This window comes from Sparus aurata, chromosome 17 (assembly GCF_900880675.1).
Source record: "Sparus aurata chromosome 17, fSpaAur1.1, whole genome shotgun sequence".
Taxonomy (NCBI): domain Eukaryota; kingdom Metazoa; phylum Chordata; class Actinopteri; order Spariformes; family Sparidae; genus Sparus; species Sparus aurata.
This window is the reverse complement of record NC_044203.1, coordinates 35,688,091-35,713,128: the sequence shown is the minus strand read 5'-3', so window position 1 is coordinate 35,713,128 and position 25,038 is coordinate 35,688,091. Positions and strand designations below refer to the sequence as shown.

Sequence of the window (25,038 nt, the reverse complement as noted above, 5' to 3'; positions counted from 1 at the left end):
GTATTGACCAAACAACATACATAAATATACTGCATGTTTATGTGTAACTACTCTTGTACTTTTGATATCAGATACATCAAGACTTTTACTCGAGTACTTTTCATGTGGGTGACCTTCAGTTTCACCTAAGTAATATTTTAACACAATATCTTTACTTATTAGTATTTTATACTGTTTTATACACATTTTGAAAGCAGATATAATATATTTTTTACTCCACTTCATTTATTTGATAACTTTAGTTACTAGTTACTTTGCAGATTACATGATATCACATTTAATTGATCGGCATTCAGATAAAATAAATAAATAAATAGATAAACACTGATTCTGATATTTATAATAATTCTGAAAGTCTGATCCAATAATTACATGTAAATAAATTATACTTAACATAAAAAATACCTAACTTATACTTTTTTATACTTCACTACATTTTATATCAGATACTTTCAGACATTTACTCGAGTACTTCTCATATAGATGACTTTCACTTTTACCAAAGTAATATTAACTCGATATCTTTACTTTTTACTCGTATATGACTTGTGGATCCTTCACTTCACTGTACTTGAGTATTTGTATACTTCCACCACATTCTGAAGGCAAATATTATACTTTTTACTCCACTTAAGTTACTAGTTACTTTGCAGATTACATGACATCACATGTAGTTTATCAGATATTTAGAATAATTCTGAAAGTCTGATCCAATAATCGTCCAGGCAACACATATTTTAAAGTACATGTAAATAAATAAATACTTAACTTATACTTTTTATACTTGACTACATGTTATATCAGATACTTTTACTCGAGTACTATGCGTGTGAGTGACTTGGGGTGTTTTTTGCATCACTGGTTGATTCTGTGTTTCTAACTTCACACTGAGTGTTTGATGCTGCAGGTGAGTCACTTTGTAAAACACCTTAACTTGATATTTTAAAATGTTTAAAAGCTTCTCTTGAACATGTGAGACGTCGGAGGAAAAGTACACTTTGTTTATTTAATCTTGTGTTTAAGATTCAAACCTCACGTTGGATTTTCATGGCGACCGCTTTGCAAACAGTTTGAAGTCTCCGGTGAACTAAATCGACGAGATGTGAAGAGATCAATGATCGACTTCATGACTCGGCGGATTTACATGTTCACTGCTCAGCTGCTGCTCGACCTTTGAGCCACTTTAAGTGCAGATCAATGAAACTGGATACTTAACTGATTGATTGAGATGAAGGCTGTTCTTCTTCCTCCTCTTCCTCTTTCATGTTCTGAGATGAGGTCAGAGGTCAGGACAGACGCTGAGGGTCAAACCTGTGAATCTTGGATGTTTCAACAATCAAAATAAAGGAATAGTGACACAAAGGTGAGTTCAGGAGAGTTTGTATCATGCTCACTGAATCCAGAGAACACAGGGAGTTTATAAACGTGCTATATTGTTGTTTCACAGCTTTTTAATTCTAACAAGCTCGTCTTCAGATAAATCACAAGAAAGCAAACTGCCTAATTATCTCCACGTAACAAGCGATTTTTCCTTCATCTCACCATCAGGCGTCAAAACTCTGAAATCACACAACAGTTATTTAGTGAGAAACAGCTTTACAGCGAGCGACGACTGTGAAGTTTCATCGTGTGATCACAGCAGAAACATCGTATGTCGACTTTAAAGATCCTCAGGAGAAATTACCTCAAAGACTCTTATACGTGTCGAGTGTGTTAAAGTCTGTTTGGTCTATTTTTATCTTCACTGAACGGTTACAAAGGCGACAGTGAGTGAGCGCTAACAGCTTACTTTGGCAAAACGGCTCACATTTAGATTTCAAGAGGGCGTTTGTGGCAGTGAGTAGAGCACATACCTCCACTGACAGTCCTGTTCAACTGTGAGAGATTAGCAAAAATGTCGACCTAAGTCACAATGTTGAGGAAATCTGTCCCCTTTATCTGGATCTGCACCGGAACTTAGCGGGATCTATTCTGGACCACGACCCGTCATGTGTGCAAGTTTGGTGGAAATCTGTTCAGCAGTTTTCGTGTCACCTTGATAACAAACCAACAAAAACAACCGAAAATTTCGACGTCCTGGTCAAGGTAGGTCTAAAACCTTCTACTCTACTTTATGTATCACACAGCTGTAATTAACGTCTTCATTGATTACAACAGGGGGTCAACAACCTCTCTGATTTAGGTTTAATTTAATTACCACATCAAAATCTGGACATGTAATTTTATCACATCAATACGGCAATTTAAAAAAACATGTTTCTCCCATAATCAGGACAATAAGACTATTTATCACACGGCTCTTCTTCTTCAGCGGTCAATTATTTTCGTATAATTGACCGCTGCTAAGCATATTTGACCGTCGTCAAGGAAAGTGTCCTTTTTGCCTCTGATTCACGAATTTCGTATCACTCCGCGCTCTAAAATCTTTGCTCTGCAAGTAGTCCGGTCACTTTTCACCCCAGCGTCTTCGGTCGCTAATCGACGTCAGCTGATCTGTAGTCTACTTCATATAACTTTAATATTCTTGGAAAATACGGTGATTTCAACTCTCGGCAAAAGGCTGAGTCGTCGTCACCGGTCAAGAAAAGAAAAAGAGAGGAAAGCAGCAAAGAGGGAGAAGTGATACGGCGTTGGTTTGGCGAACTATATTTCTCTGCTGAAAAACACTATGAACGGTAACAAATAGATTGTACGAAGACACCCTGTGTGAAGTTTTCTTTAGTGTTGGCAAGTAACCGTGTAATAAGCAGGATAATGTATAGAACGGCGGTCACTATCAGGGAAAATAAGTCCCTTCAGGACGAATCAGAACCCTCTGATTTTCCTGATACATTATCCCTCACATAGCTGTATAGACTTAATATAATCAAACAGCTGTTGATAACAGTAGCTGTGAGAGAAGTCATGCTAACATTTTTTAGCATAGCAGCTACAGTAAAATCTTTTTACGGGCAGCAAGCCGCCATTTTGGCTGTTGTTTTTGCAGCTAGATCCACTGATTTAGACAGAAGGAGGTATACTAGGGGTCTGTTTTGGTCCGCCTCGGAGGGTACACTTATTTCCACCTCCATTGCTGTAAATCCGAGCCATCGATGTGCCGGCAATTGCGTGAGATGGATGGAGGTGTCAATGACCTGCACTGTTGTGTGACCCACAGCCGGGGAGTTTTAAAACCAGGAAACAGCTGATCACAGCAGTCAGTCCATCACTTCATCCGCTGACGTCAAGATGAGCAACTGGACAGCCGCTGAGATCCAGGAGATGCTAGCCGTCACAGCCGGGAGAATCGTCAATAACCAGATCACAGAGACTGTGAGAGAGAGGAGATTAGTCTACGTGATCCAAAAACGCACAGTGCATCAGACCACAGTGTCTCTTGTTCTCCCGCCATTGTTGTTTAGAAACTGACACTAATATCACGGGGCGAAATATTCTTCCGACACATATGTTGTATGTTACTGTTCACTTCATGCTTCACGTCACATCACATGTTTACACCTACTCCAGTGGCAGCTTTTCTGAAAAAAAAGGAACATTACACCTCCCTTTCACACAGACAAGACAGCAGATTGCAGCTTTTACTTTCTAACTGTTTTTATGTTTATTAGTTGTTGCTGTTTTAAATCACGTCTCAGCTGCTTCAGGTGTTCTACAGAATCCTGCAACGCTGTTTTACTGTGAAGCTCCAGAACTGTTCTGTGGACGACGACACTTCACCTGACTCGTGTGTGTTTCTGTTTGTCTCCAGGCAGCAGCAGAATATCACACCCACTGTAGAGCTGTTCTGGTGATGGTCAGTAGATTTTGGCTTTTGTTCACCAGAACCCAGCCAGGACCGACTGAGCTGACCGTCAGCTGCCACCATCAGCTGGTTTGTCGGCAGCAGCCGTCGGACAGACACACACACTCCTGAGCTCAACAGGCCGCTAATAATAACCACACACACCCTCAGGCGGCTCAGTCAGACGTCCAACCGGACGGTCCGGGCATTGTCCGTCCAACAGTCACTCTTTTTCCTGCCGCTGAGCCGTTTCACTGACACTAATCTGATCTTTGTGAGGGTGAAACACTCGTGTGTGTGTGTGTGTTTCCAGTTTGTCATCATGTGTTTGTATCTAAAGGAAGTTTTGATTGCGTGTTAACATTCATAGTTTCTGTGTTGTGAATATGTTTTGTGGCTGATGAGAGACAGAGAAGTGGAGGTCCGGCTGTGAGTCATCCTCTTCCTCTCTGCTGCTCTGTGTGGTTCTGGGTGTGGCCCGCTAACTTCGTTTTCCAGACACTGATCCGATTAAAGCGTGGGCATCTGCAGGCAGGAGAGGAAGTGACCCCCCCTCCCCCTCCCCCCTCGCCTCGCCTCGCCTCGGCCCACATCGCAGTTAAAACAGAATCAGTCACGCTGAGAAACGACTGTCATTATATTATTAGTGATTATAATACAGGGAAGATTCTCCTGGAGTTTAATCCACCAGTTAAAGAACCGATTCATGGAAAGAAAACAGACTCAGCTGAGGTTTTCTGAGACGTCCTCACATCAGGAAGGCTGTTTGGATAGTTAACGTCCTGACTGATGTACAGCTGCTTCACGTCAGACTGTTTGCTTCTGTTGTTTCAGTGGAAGAAAAAGACCTCAGACCTTTTTTTTTTGCACAAACAAAACCGTCATTATTCTCTGATTATGTGCCCAGATCTGTTTTATCAACATGTCTCTGAGTATTTTGGATGTTTGTTATTATTCAGGGCAGTTTGGATGATTAACCACGCCGACTGGTCAGCCTGTCGGTGTGCACGGTGTATAAATCCAGGCGAGGGTTTCATACTGTGTGTTTATTAAACTCGTGTGTGCAGGTGTTACCTTCTTGTCATGTTTTCCTGATAGTGTGTATTTCCAGCTTCTCCCAGTTTCATCACACAACACACTGATGCAGTTTTGAGGGCATGCTGTCTGCAGGGATGTCCACTAATGTGTCTTTAATCATCTGTCGGTTATTTATTAATTCGTCCTTTTCACTAATTTGCTTGTAAAACACGAGAAAATGAGTCCACTGAACAATCTGTGTCGTTTGGTTTCAGTCTCTTCCACACTCGCCGTTATCTCGTCCTCCAAAACTCTGATTTTCTCCTCTGGTTCCGTCTCTATTCCTGACTGAACAATCATTTATGCTGCCAGGTTCTGTTGCTTTTTAAGTTGATCTGGTATTTATAGATCACAGGTGTGTAGGTCACGAATAGGATTCTTAGAAGCTGCTCATGATCATCATTTTGTCATGAAAGCACACGGCTAAAATGATCTAAAGGTTGAGTTTAGCGTCCTTTTGCAGAGAGTCCATCAGGTTGTGGATCGTCGGTCTGAAAACTGCTCTGCGGTTTGAAACCAGCAGTCAGCGTTCTCCTGATTTCTGACAGCGAGCGAGAATCTGAATCGGTCATATTGATGAAAACAGATGACCTGCAGCTGTCAGCAGCAGATTGCACACCGCAGTGCAACTTCTGTTCTATTTTGATACGAGCCTGTGACTGATGACTTGATAGACGGAGATAGACGCTGGTGTTGAGGCGGGGGAGGGGAGATGTGACACAGCTGAAATAGTTGCCAGAAGTCGGACATAGTTGGAAACAAGTCGACGCATCGTGGATCACCTGTCGGACAGAGATCTGCTGCTAATGACCCGCAGAGGAACCATTCTGGATTTCACCTGTCCTCTGTCCTCATTTCACATCTGAACCCAGCGGCTGAGGTTCCCAGTGCCGCAGAGCAGAGGGGGCTTTTATTGTGAAGGAGTTATAGGACATTAAACTGAATAGTGAGCCACCTTGTTTGAGACAAGCACGTCCCTTGTTTAAGGTGGTAATCCAGTCGTGATGGAAAGGCAAAACACGAGTAGAACCAGGTCGGCAGATGTGATGGAAAACACACATTTTGGTGAATTAGATATCTTGGCATGATATTTCCTGCAGATGTTGATGTTTCTGGTGACTGACGGCTGGACATGGTGAGCTGCAGCAGCGTCCTGGAGCTCAGACGATGGATGCACATGAAGGACAGACGGCCATGTTGGCCCTGTTGTAACAGAAGGACGGAAGAATATTGTTCATGAACTGAGTTGTGAGGTTTTTCAGGGCCTGGGACCAGAAAGAGCTGTGTGTTGTAATCTGAGTGTAACTGGCAGGTTGACTGTGATGCGTTTACTGAACACAATCTTCACAAGCACCATCCTCTGGCTAATAAGTCATATTTATTGGAGACAGGCTGATTCTGTATTTCATTTTTCAAGTGTCAACATGCTTTGGAATTGTTCCTAATCGAGACCCTTTGATTGGAATAAATCATGTTTTATCTTCTGAAGAAACAAAATTATCTTTGGTCCCAGTCGAGGTAGAATGTGATTTATGTCCATGTGGTGTTAAATTAATTGGAAAATAGAAGTAAATTCACCCTCGGGTCCGACTGTCAGAGAAACAGTTGGTTCATGAGTTGCTGAGGTGAAACACGGCGGATGGAAGCAAACATTGCGTTGATGGTAACATGCTTATTGTGAAATATATTTCTTGGCTTGCGTGATCTGTTTCCTTTGCTCTTCTTTGTCACGACATGTTGTGTAAACGCTCTGAGAGATGAATACAAAACAACTTCTTTGTTGCGTCCACGAAGCTCCCAAAGTCCAACCTGCTGACCACACTGACTCTACGTGTTGTTAGCTGGGTGTTACTGAACCTCTATCAGGGCTTCAGCTTGTTCCTCAGTGGCATTATAAGATTACTTTTACTCTCTCTGATGCCTTGTGTGTCTCTTCATGCATTCTCTGATATAACGAGGATCCAAAGGGAGAACAGGGAGCTCCACTCAGTCCAGATCTGCAGCTCCTCCATCATTCACACCAGAGACATCAGGAGTGAATCAGTGGAGACAGGATGACGGATGGTGGATGGCTATCAGAGCACACACACACACACACACACACACACACACACACACACACACCGCTACAAAGAGCTAGCGTTACGTCTCTCCTAATGGACTCGTACAAACTCACCTCCCACATGAGGCGTGTTCATACCCAGTGAACGTTTGAGCACATCATGACCTGAAGACCTGAAGACGTGTCAGCTTGTACGAATCAGAACATAATTTGACAGTAAAGACCTGAAGATGTTCCTACACGTCTCTCTAACTGGTTTTTACTGGTTGAAGACACGTTGATAAGTCAGCTCAGATGCACCAGTACTTTATCCGCGGGCCGTGCCAGGTTTTGTGGGAACCAGGGAGCTTGTTAGTGAAAACTTGGCGCGCGGTGAACACGTGTTGTTGACGGTCGGTTTGACCCTCACTAACAGGGTTTCACTCTGTTAAGTCGCCAAAGAATAAAATGATTCATGCAGCCATTAAAAGATACATCCCACCTCTGCAGCGATTTAGCGTTAACGACTCATTTGTGCCAGAAGTTCGTCCGTGCCAAACGTAACTTTTAACCACACAAACGCTTGTTTATCTGAAGAACGGCAGGTTCCCTGGAGGCTCTGCTGCTTTACATGAAGCTTATTAGCTGAAGCCAAATTATTCATTATTAACAAAGAACACGATATGTGTGGAAGAGGAACAAATAAGAAGGAATTGGGATGCGGCCTATTGTTGTTTTCTCCACTGTTACATGATGTCAGCAAACAACGTCAGATAAAAATCACTTCCTGCTGGAGGTCTGAATGGGATCAATAATTGATTTTAAGCGGATTGATCCGCGTTTAAATAACCTGCTGATGTTGGTGGAAAAGCAGCATTACGTACATTCATATGTAAAATGGCTTTTTTTCACATGCAGGTGAGAATTTCCCCGTGTGGAAACAAAACATGGCACATGAAATCACATTGAATTCACAGGTGAATTTAAAATGTTCATAAATTTCCTGAACTGGTTTAACTTTTTTCACATGTGAATTAAATTAAATGTGAAAATGTAAATTTCCTCAGATGAAAATTAAAAAAGAAACTAAATTGTAACAAGTGAGAAGAAAAATAACGTCACATGTGATGTCAATATGTTCTTAACTGTCTTTTTTTCAGTTGTGAGTAAAAACCTGATTTGAAATCTATATTTTCACATGTGATTCTGTTATTTCATGTGAGATTTATCTTTTTTAGAGGTAGATCAGAATTTTAAATCAGGTTTTCAAAAGAAACCACGTGAAAAATGCTTGAAAACAGTTTATAATGCTAAATAAAACTGTTTTCAAAGAAAATGTCCAAATAAGAAATTTACATTTTCACATGTGAATGATTTTCCATGTGTATATTTTTATTATTTCCTGTAATATGTGAAATTAATTGGTTCACATGTGATCGAACATTTTTACATGTGAAAAGAAAATAATGTTAAGTTCTGTAATTTGCTTTTTTCACATTTGAATGAACAGTTTCCACATGTGAAATCTGCATTTTTCACACATTTTCACATGCAACTGGCTACTTTCATGTGTGAACTGTGACATTTATCACATGAATGAAAATGTCTTAATATTCACATTTATCACAAGTTTAAACACAATTTGCTTTTTAGATTTTCAACATGTGGAGACAACAATGATCTCTCGTTATATATGACTTGTTGTTCAACATATTTTAATATAAATTCAGAGCTGGGACAGCAAAGTGTCAGACAGAATCTTGTTTTGGAGATTGGGTCCTGTTTTTCTCTCGAGGCCTCACCACGGTTCTTGTCGTCACAGTTAGTGGTTGTATTGTTGCTGTCTTGAGGAGGACGGCTCTGTTGACATGCAGAGAATAGGAACATGCCAGACAGCTGCTGTAATTCCATTCCAGCTCTCCAGCTTTTCTCACAGTGAATGCGACCGTCTCTGCGGTTTCCTTCCTCACTGGATCTCTCATTGGGCACATTTGGGCAGCGAGGAGGCGAGCAAACCGGCGAAAATAGCCATCATTGTTCGGGGAAACTGACTAATGAATGACAAGAGGGGGAGGAGGGAGTGCAGCGGTGGGGGTGAGGGAGGCGGAGGAGGTGAGGTCACACATTGTTCCCTCTTCAGTACTTTTTTTTTTTTTTCCTCGGCAGTCTCGTGGGACGGCTGTTTGCTTGTGGAGGGCCTCGGTGCTGCTTTGTTAGTTCGCCTGCTTTGAGGTCAGTCAGGATGCTGCCAAGTCCAGGCACACAAACACACAAACACACAAACACACAAACACACAGCCTTCCTCAATGACAACCCCAAAGGAAGCAGAGATGGATGTTGCTGGAAGGCAGCAGGCAGCTGGTTGTTTCTTGACCTCGTCTCACCGATGCAACCGGAGTCAAAATATGTTTTTATTTTAGAGAACTGTCAGATGAATTGTCACAAACCAACTCAGTCAACCACTTCTTGTTATTTGTTACCAAATGTGTTGACATGATTCTATAACTGCCCTGGTGATATTTAATTTATGGATCCAACTTTTTGACAGTTTTCCAGGAACATTTCCTGAAAAGTACTGATGTCGAATGGCTCTGAGTAAATATTCATTAATTATTAATTTATTATGGGAAAATTAACTCTGGATTTTAATGCGCACCACAAATGCTTGACACATTTCACATTGTTCACAAGTTAAAAGACTCTCTCTTGGATATATATATAAATTCATATATCCATAAATTATATGAAACGATTTTGTTCTTTACAGGTTAAAACATTGTAAAATTTAATGATACCTTTCCTTAATCAATATCATGGCATTAAACACTCCTGTATAAGACTGTCAGAGTTCATGTATTCAGCCCTGCACTATTTCTATTTACCTAAAGCAGCAATAAAGAACTTTTCTTGTTGTTGTTTTTGGCGACCCCTGTGGACAAACACTGTATGAGCACCACTGCCTCCTGATACACTATGAACTGTGATATGACGATTGTTAAACAGTAAGCTTTGTTTAAGTTAGCCTACATTTAGATCACAGCTAACAGGTTCTGTTTCTTGGTTATAGAGTTGTAAAGCCAACGTTGGGCAAAAAATGTAGAGTTAAAGGTGCATTAAAACATTAAAAAACATTAAAAAGGGGCTAAAATGATCAACAGAGTGCAGTATTATGCTCAAGAGATAACTACTGAAGTTAGCATGCTAACCGCTAGTGCTCCAAGCTCACATCTGGACTGCTAGCTACATGGCTACATTGAGCTAACTAGCTAATGGCAGCTACTGTTGGCAGCATTTCTTGCTTTGTTCTGAAAATTATTTTTTAACAGGTGAAAAATTCTTACATATTGGACCTTTTTAAATAAATCATGATATAAATCACTGTTTATGCTTTTTTGTTTTTATGAGATAAAAATGCTAAAAGATGCAGGATCAAGTCAGTTGGGATCCTGGCGCCATTTTGCATCTCAGCAACTCATTAAAATAGGTGTTCATTTAAGAAACGCTAACAGGATGCTAACCAGAAATGTAAACACTAGCACTGAAATATTATTTAGTCGTAAGTGGGCTGTATTAGTTATTAGTTTAGTCTAAAAGAGTTTCAATAAATATAACATTAAATATTTTATAGCTATATTGGTAAAGTCGATTTGTGTTTGCACTGTGCAAATAAACAAGACATTTTCAAACTCAGGCACATCATGTATCTACTTTATTTCAGACTGTTAATGTACCGCAGCAAAAACTTTATGGATGAAATAAAACGTTTGTTTAATACACGACAACCAAATAGAAGCACAACAATTTGCTTATCCAAATTGGCTACGTTCATCATAAACCTTTTACAACCAGTCATTCATTCAACACTCGTAAAAACATGCAAATATGTTGTCCAGGGAAATGAGATGAGTCACCAGAGGGAACAATAGTTGTCTGTTTATTACACAGAGAAGTTAGCAGCTCTTTCTACGAATCCGTCCCTTCTGGTCTCATTGATTTCCATCAGTCAGTGAAATCAGATTAGGCAGCAATCAATAAACACTCTGACTTTCAAATGACATTCTTTGTTCTGTCCTCATGCCGCTTCCTCATGCACAATACTCAACCCCCCTCCTCTATAACATGCACACTTAAAAGACTGAAGAGCTTCAACAATCAGAGTAGAATAGAAACGGTTAGTCAGATACGTCGGTGTAAAGAAACAAGGCAGGTGTTCAGTCTCTTTGTTGGCACGTTGGCGGTTAGCGTCACTGAGGTGCGCACCAAGGCACGACTTTGGTTTTTAAAGTAAATGTATTATCAGAACTTTCATCAGACTAACATTGATTGAATCTAAACTGGTTGAACTCAAATTTCTCTCTACTTTATTAAACCGCTTCCTCCCCCGACGACCAGGATTCACCCTCAGCTTCAGACTCCTCAGAATGAACCAGCTCCCCCTTCAACACCTGCTTCACCTCCGAATGCTCCTGCTCCTTCTTAGCGACCAGGGCTTTAGATGACGAGTCAATATCCAGCCTGGAGTTCCAGTTAACCACATTGGGGTTTTCCAAATCCCCCCAAACCATATTGTCAGCAAACCCTAGATTCTGATTGGTTTGCTCAGCTGCTTCATTACTGGGATTATCTGGCTGAAAGGTGGCACCGGTCTCCAGGGAGGACATCCAGAAGTCGTTCTTCACACCAGAGCTGAAGAAACCATGTAGGCCGTTGTCTTTGCCGTTTGTGTTCAATACTTCTGTTGAGTCCTTCACACCAAAGATATCGTTTTCTTCGGGGACATTATCAGGGGAGATGTCACCCTGCTCCTCTTTCGGCGTCATAGCGCCTTCATCAGAGCCTCCGTCATCTTGGAGATACTTTTCAGCTGATTCAGGCAAATTATCCTCAACGTCTTGATTCTGATGTTCGCTTTCACGCTCCTCACTTGGGTTCTTTAGGACTTCCCATTCCGCTTCTGTTTCTTGAACTTCCTGACAGCCCGCAACTTCCTCAACAAGATGTTCTTGAGAACTTGATGACTTGACGCTTGATGCTTCCAGTGGTACAACCTCTTTCACCTCAGTGGGGACGGACACATCCTGCAGGTTTTCCTGATCTGCTGCTACCTGGAATGCAGAATTTGGTTCCTCTGTGTTGCTGATTTCTTCCACATCAGGCCTGCTGATGAAGTCACTAAAGCTGGAGTGATCTTCGGTTACATCGGCATGTGTCACCATGGATTCATTGTGTTCAACCTCTTCCTCTCTTTTCTCTGGAGCTTCTTGATCTTCATCCTGGACTCCTTCGTCACCCACAGTGTCAGTTTGAGGCATTACAACAGACGTACCATTTAAATTTTGGTTCTCAGATGGTTGATCAGCACAAGAAGATGTGTCCTCTGTTTCCGTTTTTCCAGCCTCTTCTTGCTCAGTCATTTCCTCGACAGACATCTTCTCGCTCATACTGACTTTCTGCTGTGCGAAGTGAACACTGTAGCTGTCTGTGGCCAAGTTTTCTAATTCCTGTTCCACAAGTCGGTCAATCTCTAACTCCTCATCGTAGTCAACATTTGAAGGTACCACAGGTTTGTTAAGTTCTTCGGTTTCTTCATCCGAATGTCCCTCGCTGACATTTCTGATTTCTTCTGCACTTGCTGTTTCATTCTCCGGTGTATCACGCTCACTTTCAGTCATACCGTGGCCAACATCCCTTTCCTCGGTATGAATATATCCCAGATCATATTCCTCATCCAATGCTTCCCCTTCACCTTCTTCACACAGATCTTCCATTGTTCCAGATTTCTTTGTCTTGCCTTCGCTCCACGTCCCAGTTCCCGTCTCTCCGATCTTCTTTTCCTGTTCACCTTCGCTCGACTCGCTCTCGTCCATGTGTGACGCCTGAGTATTTGCGTCGGTCTCGTCACTTTTGTATCGGATCAGAGGACGAGTGTCGGCGAGCGTGTTGTCCAGAGCGTAGCTGTCGCTCTCCAGCTCGGTCCTCCACGACACGGAGACATTCTGAGAATCCTCCTCTTCATCGTCTTCTTCATTGTTAGGAAGCTGCACATGCTCTTGATCAGCATGATGTCCTTCATCACCTACTTGTGCTTCCATTAGTGAAGAGGCCATTTTATCATCTTGCTGTATATTTGCAGCAGACGGTTGCTTGATTTCTCTCTTTTGAGGCTCTTGTCCTCTTGCTGAAATATCCTCCTCCGGTTCAGCATGCTGTTTTTCTTCATCTTTGTTCACGCCAACATATGTGTTCAGATCAACCTTCCTTTCAATCACACTGTCCCAGGTATCCATCTCTTCTCCATCGGGGTACAGCCTTTCCTCAGCATCCGTCTCACTTGTTCCGACTTCTTGCTCGGCACTGTTTATTTCTTGTGTTGTCTCAGCTGCATCTTCCTTTACGATGTTCTCATCTTTGCTGAGGTCTGTCGCCTTGTTCAACGAGCTCTCTTCAGGCTCATATTCAGACACTGGACTGCTTGTCCTGGATTCAAAGTTCTGTTCAAGTACCGCCTCAGTTTTGGAGTCTGAGGCTTCCTCTTGGACATGCTCGACTTCTTGGCCTTTGGACTCTTTCTCTCCCCATGCATCAATTGGAGCATTTGGCTCTTGCGCATCTTCTTTCTCAGCAGGTATTTCAAAAGGCACATCCTTATCGGTTTCATCTGCGAAATCACAGGACTCCTCTGTCATTTTGACATGGTATGGTGTAAGATTCGGTGTCGTAAACTGCTGCTGATTCACCTCATCGCTGAAGGACGGCTCGGCGCTGAGGCCAGACTCAACCTGACAGCTGATAATTGACTCAGCTGGTCTTTCCTCAGGATGTTCAACACCAACATTGCTCCAATCCTCTTGACCTTCTTTGTCCTCTGATGTTTGAACGAGCACCTCCTCCTCATTAGGAGGTGAAAGGGGCTCAGCGTAGGTGACTTTCTCATGAACCTCCTGCGGTCTGAAACTCTCAACAGCTCCATCCTGCAGTATTTTTGGGTAAGGGGTTTCCTGTGTTGCTGATTTTGTTGTGTCTTCATATGCAGGTTTCGTGTAAGTCTTTGGAGTTTCAGTGAGGGTGACAGGTTTTCTACTCCACACCGGTGTAGTAGTTATTGACGTTGGCCCTGTTCCTTTCATACCGCGGACAGATGAGAGGGAAGTGGTCTTGTAGATAGCGGACAGCTGGGGCTGGTAATTTGTTTTAACCCCTCGAGGACTGAAGACTGCATCTGTGGAGGACAAGAGACGAGCTCATGAATACACAATGAACTAAGCTACTGTAATAATAATGACTCGCATTGATGTCTTCAGTTGTCAGTCAGCAGTTCTGGCAAATGTAGTGAATCCTTGATTTCGTTAGTGAAAACTAGGATGAAAAATTTTTTTTTCCATGACTAAAACAAGATGTTCAGAAACTAAAAAATAAATAGAGATAAGCCAGGACTAAAATGTGAGTGGTGAGCTATCTGACATTTTAAAAAATGCCTAATATGTTCCCCCAATTGTGCATCTAGTGTGTCAGAATACAAACAATATTTTACTGTCATTGATTGATGTGTGCAGATTGCCAGAATACCAGGTGATGCTGTCCCAAAGCGAGAGCGAGTTAATGACATCATGATGGCTTCAACATAAAAGATCTTTAGATACACTTTATTTATAATTCAGCAGAAGGAAAACACAGTGTAGTAAAGGGAGACTGGAGCTGTGGCTACAACATGGGAATAACACTGAAAAAACACTTGAAGGTGCACCACTCAACGTGTTTAGCATGATGACATTTAATGTCTGACAACAACTAATTTATCTACTTGGTAGTTAGCGAGCCTCTTTTTAAAGACACATAAATATTTAATATTTCAAACACGGGCTATTAACTGTCCTATTTTACATTGTAGAACAAAAGAGACGTTATTTCAGGCATTTAACCAAAGACTGATTTGACTTTGAATGAGCAAAAACCTTATTTCCAGGTTTAAGGACTCACTCCCACAGTGAGTCTTTGTCCTAACTAGCAAAAGCTCAATTGGTTGCAATCAATTTCTAGTCAAACTGTTTCTAAGATTGAATTATTTGACTTTTAATCAACTAAACTGGGTGAAACATGACGAATAGCAATGAAAAATAGCTTTAAACTAGCTGCAACTGTGAGCCGTGAGTTATCTGATATCCCCACACAGCACGGACTAGTATTTCAATTCATCGTTAGTAATCTTAACTTGACAGAGCTCCTGTGGAGGACCTGCCTCCCCAAAGCATTATTAATACATATGTTCTGAATGGAGGCTGGACACTAATGGGGAAATATTGATCGTCATTTCCTTTCGCTGCTGTCTAAGTTACTGGAAAGCAGCGCCATACGGCTCAATAACCTTTGGGGACTGTCTGAGGTGGCTTACATTACAGGACCCAAAGTGCCGACCTCAGCTGCTCCAGAGAAGCCCACCCCTCTACACACACACACACACACACACACACACACACACACACACACACACCCTCCCCAGTTAGACTAATGCGATTACAAATAGTATCAAACATGTCGCCCACTCTCAGGGGCTTTTAGTCAGACTAAGTGATATTATACCCACACCAAGGAGAGCGGAGAGAAAGGAGAGGATTTATGCAACATATTGAGATTCATTGAAGTCACCGACACGCTGCTGCTGTTGTTAACACTGTTTACTTTAATTACCTGTGATGGAAATGTTTCTTGGCTGCTTCAACAACGAGACGTCTCCTCTGAGGTTTTCGCTGTCCAGCAGAGCTCTGCAGAGACAGACAACAAGAGGAGCGGGTCACATCCTGTTACAACACGAGGAGATTCGGATGTTTTATAATTAGGATGAGATACGAATGTGTGAACGCCGACGTGATGCGGTGGGTGGGAGGAGGAGAGGAGGCCGACTTGTGTTGCTCCTGAGCAGCAGGAGCAGACTGAGGTCTGTTGTTATGGTAATGAAGGTAAAGCCTCGCCATTGAGGAGCCATCTGCAGCGCACAGACCTCTGCCATCAATTCCCCCCACACACACACACACATGTGTGTGTTCCTTCATGCACACACACATAATGACAGCAGATATTATGAGCAGCCCATGCAGCACTAATACCACTGTGTGAGCTCACACATGTGGAGCGCACCAGTCTGCATTCCGACACATACTTGAATAATTAGCAGCAGTTTATTTCATTTTAAAAAGGAACATTTTACCCTAAAAGGAAAATTCAGGCCTCTTTGCCGTGTTCAGACGGCTCAGTGGGTTGTTAGATGATGCATTTGCCACCAACGGCCGCTGTCCTCCACTTTCATACGCTAACACATCTCCAAACCCCTGAAGATTCAGCTCGGTCACCAGGATATTATGTTAGCAGTAACCGTTTCTACCAACAGCGGATATGTCCAAGGTTGACATTCCTACCAAAGTTAGCATATAGCTTTCAGATTCTTTGCTTAATCGCCATCCAACATCCAACAAGTCTGCCAAACAGACGACCGGAGCTCGAGTCACAACACTTGAACACCTGGAGATATTTCCATTCAGAGTATTTTTTAATTACAGCTGCAAACATTTCAAGTGTTTTTTGTGGCGACCAAAACCGGTTATTTTCCACAGGAAGTCTTTCACCGTGGTGACGAAAGCAGGTATTTCAACCAAACCAAGTTTAATCACAGTGTTGAGGTAAAACAGATATTCAACCTAAACAATATAAAGAAACATCCGGTTTAAACTTCTCTGTGGTTTCGCAGAAATAGACACCCCAACACCAGACCAGAAATTAGCTTCTTCTTCAAACAACTGAACAGGAGAAGGTACCTATGTGATGGAAGCATGGAAACTTTAACTCAGCCAAATTCTGTGTTCTACGGAAGAATTAGCGAGTACTCATTTTAACCTTTAGGTGAAACTGTTCCAGGCTGTTTCAACAATGCATCGAAAGACGATGTCATTGAACCTCTACTCACTCAAAATCAACTCCTCAGCTGCTGAGAGCTGCTCGGTTTTAGAGATCTCGAGACGTCTCCAGCTAATTCAGCTGAAAAGCTTGAGGATAGTGACTGAATTAAATTTTTTCCCTCTTCAAAGATCCTGTTTGATTAAAATATCAAGTTTCATGTGTAGTTATTGACCTTGAAATGTGTCCTCCAGTTGTTCCTCCCCCTCTGCTGTTACTCTAGACTCCCACAGCTCATAAATCTGAGGGGTGAGGGTCAATATTGTGAGGAGGGGGGCAGCAGCAGAAAGGATTCTCCACTATAGAGCTCCATGATGGAGACATCAGAGGCTGCTGTTTCAATGAGGCGACCTTTAGTCCAGACGGCTGCGGTCGCTTCGGACGCCTCTTTTATTTTCCAGCCTCTCACGCAGATTGAAGAGTGAAGGCTGATTAACTCAATCAGTCGTGACGAGAGCTCAGCTGGATGCTCGTGGGGTCGTTTGAGAAAGAGACGACTTTCAGCAAACATTTAAAAACTTGCCTCTGTGTTTGACTTTTAGCATCCTGAAGTCAACATGTGATGCGACTCACGCCCACACCTGTCTGACATCAGGTAGGATCCTCACATCTTCCACTCTGGTGAAGTTTGAAGGCTTTAATGTTTCACAGCGTGACGCCAAAGTTTCTACTTTCATACAATTCATGAAAAGACTCCCTGTCATGACAAGTAAACACAAAGGTTGACTTCTAAAACACAAACCTACATCAATACATCTGCCGTTTCAATGACAGTAGTTATATTGGATATTTTTAACCCGTTGATCGTCTGTCACCTCTGTATCCTGTTCTAACGTTTCCATCAAACAGTTTCCTTTTGGATGCCTCGGAAACAAATATAGCAGGTGATCTATTAAACATAGAGGTAGAATTGCGTTTGAACTGTACAGACGTGTCCATACCAATCTCAAACGATGGCTGAAATGTCCACACCAATTTTAAGGTTTAAGTAAAACAAATGCGCCTCATGCAGCACACAAAGGGTTAAATCCTTTCCCACTTCAGCACCTCCTCCCAAATAGTCTTTGAGACAGGTGTGTTTTTTGATTTGCTGAGCTCCCTGTAGGCTGTCAAAATTGTTTCACTTGCAGGCTTTGCCAGTGCTGACGAGAGGAGGTCGACACACACGTCCGAGGATGTCGGGCAAGAAAAGAAAGGTGGAAGACATTAGAAGCTATTTCACCAAACGAAGTGTAAGTCACCTGAGGAAAATAGTCCCCTCTCATAGGCTGCCGCTAATGAATCCAAATCATTGTGTCCAACCGTTTTCTCACTCTGAATGGCGATTGATTTGTTACTTTGTCAGACAGAGGAACCCCGGCCAGGTTGGAGCTCATACAGGGAAGATTCATGGCTACAGGTAAATTGGACATGGTGCTGTACTAAATGTTTAACTGCTAACGTACAGTAGATAATGCATCGTACAAAGTTAATGTCAGGCTGGCATGATGTGTTAATTCATGAGGGTGCTGCAGCGATCTTGCCTGGTGGAGTTACAGGTGAGACCTCAACATAGACCATAACACTGTTATGTAATTCAAAGACGGGCAAAGCAAAACATTTTGGAGCTTCATAGTGAAACATTGTTGCTGACGTAGCTGTTGAAAACAACCACAGCAAAAACACAAGATAGCTTCACTGTAGCTGCTAAGCTAAAAGCGTTAGCATGCTTGACTCGAGTCTTTTAAAGTCTCCGGTTACTTCATTTATTTAGGAGAACACTGTTTTGCTGTGAAGCCCCAGAAATGTTTTGCGGTTTATGAAACTTTCCCTGACTTTCTATCTATCTGCACGGAGGAAGGAAGTGATGACTTAATGACTTTTATTTTGGGTGTATTTTTCCTTTAAACCCTCCGCTGGTGCAGCATACCTGTACGTCGCCACCTCCAGGTTCAGAGACGTCTTCGTCTGCAGGAGGCCGCGGTTCTCCAGGACCAGGCGGTGGATCTGCTGGCCCAGCTCCTCTCTCTCCGCCTCCAGGCCCTCCAAGTGCTCCTGCCAAAAACAGGAAGTGAAAGAGGAAAAGGAAGCGGTTTAAAAAAAGGTATGAAAGCCTGACAGCGAGGGTAAACATTAACACTCTCTGTGCTACTGTTGGTCACGTTCAGTGTGTTGGTCAAACATCTGTTTCACACATCTGCAGAGGGGTTTTATTTTTATATCAACTTAATTCTGATACAACAAAGTTAACTCTTCTTTTTATTGACTTGCACGTCAGCACTCTTCTGGTTGCTGGTCGTCCAGGACCACACTGGGAGAACGCAGCTTTGTCCTCATAAGTGCTCCATTTCGGGTGCTTCACCTCTCTGACTCCACCGTGACCCTGAACTAATCCCACCAGACTCAGCCTATAAATATGTAGTCGCTCCGTCTCTTTCACAGCCAAATGTTTTCTTTCCATCAGAATATTAAATGAGGGGAGGGAAAGCCTCCCGGGGTGAGAGAGCAACTCACAAATGCTCTTTAAAGCCTTCGCTTGAAAAATCTGGACTTTTACAAACTGACCTGAGTGTTTGGCAGCAAATAAGATATTTAGAAAATTTGTAAAATATCCGCTTAAACTGTTGGCTCAAAACCTATTAATCTTTTACTATTTATATTCTTGTTTTCAGTCTTTTGATTCAAGATTTCACCAGTTTTCCATGTTGTTTTATTGCTTTTATTGTTTCCAAAAACACACGAAAGTTGAGTTTATTCATTTAATTTGTCCATAATAGAGACATGACAGCTTAATTTGTCCATAATAGAGACATGACAGCTAACAGAAATGGTGCGAGTAGAGCTGAAATTATTGATTGATTATATGATTTAAAATAATTGCAAATTATTTTGAATTTGGAGAAAAAGTCCAAATTTTGTGAATATTTTCTGGTTTCTTTGCTCTGTGACAGTAAGCTGAATATCTTTGGGTTGTGGACAAAAAAACCATTGTGAACGTCATCTTGGGCTTCAGGAAACACTGATCGACATTTTGAAAGGCCAGACAACTAATCAATGAAATGAGAAATTAATTGACAGATTTATCTACAACAGCGATCATCCATCAGCGTTCATAATCTTTAGGGATTTAATTTACAGACGACCAAAGTATTGGATCCATTTTTACTTCATAATGATTTAATAAACCAAGAAAACTTTTCTTTTTCCCCTTTAATATCTTATTTCTAACGTGTCTCTCTGCTCCTGTAAAGAACTTTGTACTGACGTGTGTCTGAACGCTGTTTTATAAATAAACTTCCCTCGACTCCATTTTGTCTCACTGACCTCAGTTGTGCAGATGCTGATCATCATCTGTCCACATTCCCCCTGCGGTTTGTCATTTCATCATTTTAGACGCTGTCTATTTGTGCCACTTGAAGCTTTATCAGTCACATCGGACACTGAGGGTAGTGTAGTTCCCTGAGCAACAGCGTGCGACTTTGTGATCTTTGCATTCACACGACAGAAGTTCCTGATTTGCTAAAAACAGTTTTTCTAAGCCCACAGAAAACCCACAATGAGCTCTGTTATGAAACGTCTAGACATGTTAAAGGCACAGTATGTCATTTTGAGGGGTGAAGTGTGGGATCATGGGAGTTGTTGTCCTCACTGTTGATTGTTAAACAAATGTTCAAAATGAATAATGTAATATATATAATGGTAATGTCACGTTTCGTTACGTAACATTCCTCTTCGACTCTCCTGGAAGTTAAAGCGACAGGCGACCGAATGAAACGCTCCGTTATCTTGAATAAAATAAAGTGTTTCTCTAGATTTGAACATGTTTCAATCAAATGACTCAACGAAATAAAAAGCAAAGTCTGGTTATTGTAGTTTCGGCATTTTTAGATATTTCAATGTAAAACGTTTAGCCACGAATGGTGACCATCATTTTTTTTCAAGACCTAGGTCCAACAAGTGTGGGGCTCATGATTCATACAGGAGCTATAAAGGTAGATACGGCTCTCACCTGCAGTCTCTGGATCTCCTGGCTGTATTCGTGTCCCCGCTGGGCGACGCTCTTCTCCAGATGCAGCCGGACGTCCTGAGCTGAGGCGATCTCTTTCTCCAGGGCTCGGAGCTTCAGCTGGCTCTCGCTCTTCTCCTGACCCACTTGGGTTAAACGGCTCCTGGCCTGGTAAAGTGACTCCTCCAGGCGAGTTAACTGCCCCTGGTAGGCCTGTGCTGCCTCCTGCCATGCCCTGGTGGCCCTCTGCGAGTACTCCTCTTCCACCTGAAGGAGGTTTGATGTGTGGTAGGCCCTCTGAGCCAGTGTGGGTGGCGCTGTGGCTCTGGAGTGGGTCAAAGTGGCCTCAATGTGGGCCACGTCCTCCTGGTGGGTCTGAATCAGGTGGCTCATCTCGTGCTCCAGCTGGTTGACCTTCTCCCTGAGCCACATCTGTGCCCTCTGCTCCTCCTCCAGCTCCTTCCTGCTCTGCTGCACCTTCATCTTAGCCTCCGCCTGGGCCTGAGCCTCCTTCAGCCTCAGCTGGTCCACAGCTTGGAGCTCCTCGGTCAGCTTCCTGACCTCCTGCTCTGTGTCGACCCTGTCCCTCCAGGCTGCATCCACCTCCAGCCTCGCCTGCCGCAGCTCTTCCTCCAGGCCCTTCCTCCGTGACGAGGCTCCATGGTTGCTCCGTCTAAGAGCTTGGATCTCTTTTGCAAGCAGAGCATTTTCCTCCTCCAGGTGCTTCACCCGGCTCAGGTAGGTCTCCAGCCGTCGGTTCAGGTTCAGCATCTGGTGCTTCTCCTCGCCCAGGTGGCTGTGGTGAAGGCTTTTATGCAGGCTGTGGAGCTCCATGTCAGAGAGATTTGGCAAAGTGAGGCCTGATTATGATTTGGCAGCCAACTGAGGCCTGAGTCAGGATGTTTGGGTCTTGAGTGAGGCTCCTGTGAGGCTCTGGGAGTGTGACTGCCAGCAAGAGGCTTCCCTTTCATACTGGAGTTAATGAAGGGGCCGGGCACATGGACGAGGGGGGGAGGGAGGCGGGATGGAGAGGGAGGAGACTGAAGGCTGAGGGGAGGAGAGGAGGAGGGATGGAGAGGGAGAGATGAGGTGGAGGGGTGGAGGAGATGGGAAAGGGCAGAGAGAGCCAGTGATGTAATATCCAAGGTTAACTCTTTCACCACTGAAGCTCCATCTCTGTGTCCCGGGGAGGCCTTTCCATTGAAGTTCTGATGATAGGCGACTTAACTGAAGCAATAATGGGTGCTGGTGTTTCTGAAGCCACAACAGCAGAAATAAAACCATTTTTTATTATCAGAGTTTTTCCTCAATAGCGGAAAGGGAGCTCAGCCTTGTGCACGTCCTTGCAGAGATGTATTTTATTTCCTAAACCAGAACAGTAGTGATTTTAAACACAGAAATGAAATATGACACACTGGACTGGAGGCCAGAGCAGAACCTGTCTAACGGTGTCACGTGATCAGCAGCAACATGAGACCTGAAAGAATAAAACACGACAGTCACCTCACTGATTACACAACATTTAAGTTTCTAACATCCTGTTTTTGACTGTAAACGTGTCATGAGTATCACAACATCTTCAGAGCAGTCACAGATAACTCCACCGGAGCTCGATGCACGTTCAGAAACTGCTTGATGATGAAACTAAATAACGCAAAGTGTGAAGTAACATTTGCCAAAACCAACTTACAGTATCTGCAGGATGAAGGAAATTCAAGTGTGGAGCCTCTTGACCTCACCAACTCCATCTAGTGGACATCTCTCAACACTGCAATAAGCTGTCAGTACTCAGTGCATAACAAAAGTACATTTACTCAAGTTACTGTTCTTAAGTATGTGCACACTCCATTAATTAATGTGTCAGTGCGACCTCATCTGATTCGTTATAACTGTGTCACTGACGGGTGTTTTATATCAAGTTATGTCTCTTTTGCTGCCACTTCTCAAACCTCTGGAGAGTTTTTAGGCAGTTTTCTTTCTTCTTAGACATTTTATATTTTAATTGTATTAATTATTATTCCTTTATTTTTGTAAAAGAAACAAAAAAACATATAATTCTGATGTTCTTGTGCTTGATTATTTCCATTTTCTCCGACTGCTCTTACGCATATATTCTACTTTTTACTCCACTACATTCATGCGGCAGCTTTGGTTACTGGTTATGTTTCTAGGTTTACGATACTATTAATAATAATACAAAATATGAAACCAATAAATAAATGATGATGTAATATTGTGTACTAATTAAAAATAAACTCTTAATCTACCCGTCATATTAACTATAAGAAGAAGTTAAACCACCTTTGCAGCTACAAACATTAAAGTGATGCATCAGTGGTTAGTGGTGGAGTGCAATTAAGCACATTTACTCAAGTGCAATATCACTTCTAGCCGCAGCTGATGCACTTCCTCGTCTCTGGTCAAACTTTTGAGGAATAAAAATACTACTAACAGTCATCAATAAAGAACAAAAAAGCTACAAAGGCCTCAAATTATTTGGATTTGCTTGCTGTTGTTCAAATACAGATCAAATAATTTGCGTATTAGTTTCGAGCAAGCTTAAAGGTCGTGACCAGATTGATGTGAAGCCTTCATATCAGCTGTTCTGTCTGAGCCTAAAGAAGGTCACAACATTTTAAACTTCTGCTACCTCTTAGACAGATGGAATACACAGATAAGCAAAGTTAAAGCCAGCACGAGCTTCTGCTTTTATAAGTTACGCACTCAAACTCAAATATGCACTCAAGTTCAATCATTATTTTAATCAAAAGGACAGAAAGTTTAGCGTCTCGTGATGATGGATTCTGTTCTTCATGCATGTTGCATTGAAAGATAATGAAATTAATAAATGGGTCATTAGCTTGACCACAGCAGCACTCCTACAGAGGAACTAACTTCTACGTTAACGACAAGCTAGGAAGTCTGAAATTATATCTGCGTTCAGGAAAACGATTTTGAAAATTGTACTTCTTCTTTTTAAGCAGACAACTTTAACCAGAATGAAATCGGAAGTCACTGTGTCAAAACCACAAGTTAAAGTCCAGTCCGTCAAATGTCTGTTTATGTTCTTGTTATTTTACAAACTGGAAATCCCAACCCGTAAACTTTGAGATACTCAATCACAGAGAAAAATCTCCATAAAGTGAACATTTTGTCCTATAAGTGATGCTACAAATGGGAAATAGTGAACTGCTGAACCAAACCTTGGCTGCACAATCTTTCTTGGAACTACAAACTTAAAATTTCTTTACGTTCAATTTAATATTTGTATGTCGTGACACTGCAGTGTTTATGGTCCGGTCAGGTTATGTCACAAAAATCAGTTTTGGTCAAGGGTTAGAAAGAGATGATGGCTCTGTCGCCACAAACACAGCTGAAATATGTTGTGAAATCAATTCAAAGAACACACTGTTTGTTATTCTTAAAATGTTCCCATATTAACTATATGAAGAAGATGCCCCGCCCCCCTCCTGTTTCCTGTCACTCTTAAGCTGTTCTATAGAAAAACATTTGCATTTGTCATCACAGACACCGCTGCAAAATGTCCCAATATCTTGCTAAAAATATTGTCTTTTGTTGCCACACATGGCTAGAATATTTCCCAACATCTAGTCAGTTGTTTTGCATTTTTTTGCAAATAACACTGCTGGAAAACGTTCTGGATGTCTGACCCCAAACGCCCACCTATATACCAATATATCCCAAAGTCTCATCACAAATCTTATCTTCTTATCGTCTCTGGAGGAGCTCTTTCAGTTACGCTGATGATGCCATCATTTTAATCTCAGTTTTAATTTAGCAAATTCATAATTAAGTCTTCCAAACTGTGTGTGAAGTTTGAAAGACGTCACTGTTTCCCAGGCTCTTACATTCAGGGCTTATGGAGAAGTATTAGGGCCAGGGGTGAGAAAAGAAATTGGTGAAGTACGTTTTTCTTTTTATTATGTATATTCATTTTCAGGTCAAACTCAGTTTCAATGGGAGTGCTACAGGCAAATTAGCGCTAGCATCAAAATCCCTATTTTTAAAACAGCAAGAAGGCTCGACACAACATGAAACTTTGCTCATAGTATCACCAGGGTCTCTACACATGAACACAAGCATTGAGAACATTGTTTGTGTACACAGAGTTTACTAAAAAGAAGGTTTTACATTAGCAGTAGCTTGTTCCGCTCGCCGCCATCCTGTTGAGAAGTATCGATCTTAGA

General features: G+C 42.2%; 1 protein-coding gene and 1 long non-coding RNA gene across 2 annotated transcripts; one reads left to right on the top strand and one right to left on the bottom strand.

Moving 5' to 3' along the window:
- Positions 1-10,578: 10,578 nt before the first annotated feature.
- On the bottom strand, positions 10,579-21,790 carry nes (nestin). Its single transcript, XM_030395105.1, has 4 exons — positions 20,834-21,790; positions 18,755-18,879; positions 15,586-15,659; positions 10,579-14,119 (listed from the first exon to the last, which is right to left on the bottom strand). Exons 1-4 carry the CDS (start codon positions 21,662-21,664, stop codon positions 11,265-11,267), a joined length of 3,885 nt encoding a protein of 1,294 aa, XP_030250965.1. The 5' UTR covers positions 21,665-21,790; the 3' UTR covers positions 10,579-11,264.
- Positions 17,963-18,837, top strand: LOC115568057 (uncharacterized). Its single transcript, XR_003981324.1, has 3 exons — positions 17,963-18,077; positions 18,191-18,244; positions 18,750-18,837. It is a non-coding gene; the product is annotated as an uncharacterized LOC115568057 (long non-coding RNA).
- Positions 21,791-25,038: the final 3,248 nt, after the last annotated feature.

Coding starts and splice junctions, on each gene's coding strand:
- nes (XM_030395105.1), bottom strand. CDS start 21,664: ATGGAGCTCCACAGCCTGCATAAAAGCCTTCACCACAGCCACCTGGGC. Junction 15,660..18,754: donor CTGGAGGTGGCGACGTACAG/GTATGCTGCACC, acceptor CTGTCTCTGCAG/AGCTCTGCTGGACAGCGAAA. Junction 14,120..15,585: donor AAGAAACATTTCCATCACAG/GTAATTAAAGTA, acceptor TGTCCTCCACAG/ATGCAGTCTTCAGTCCTCGA.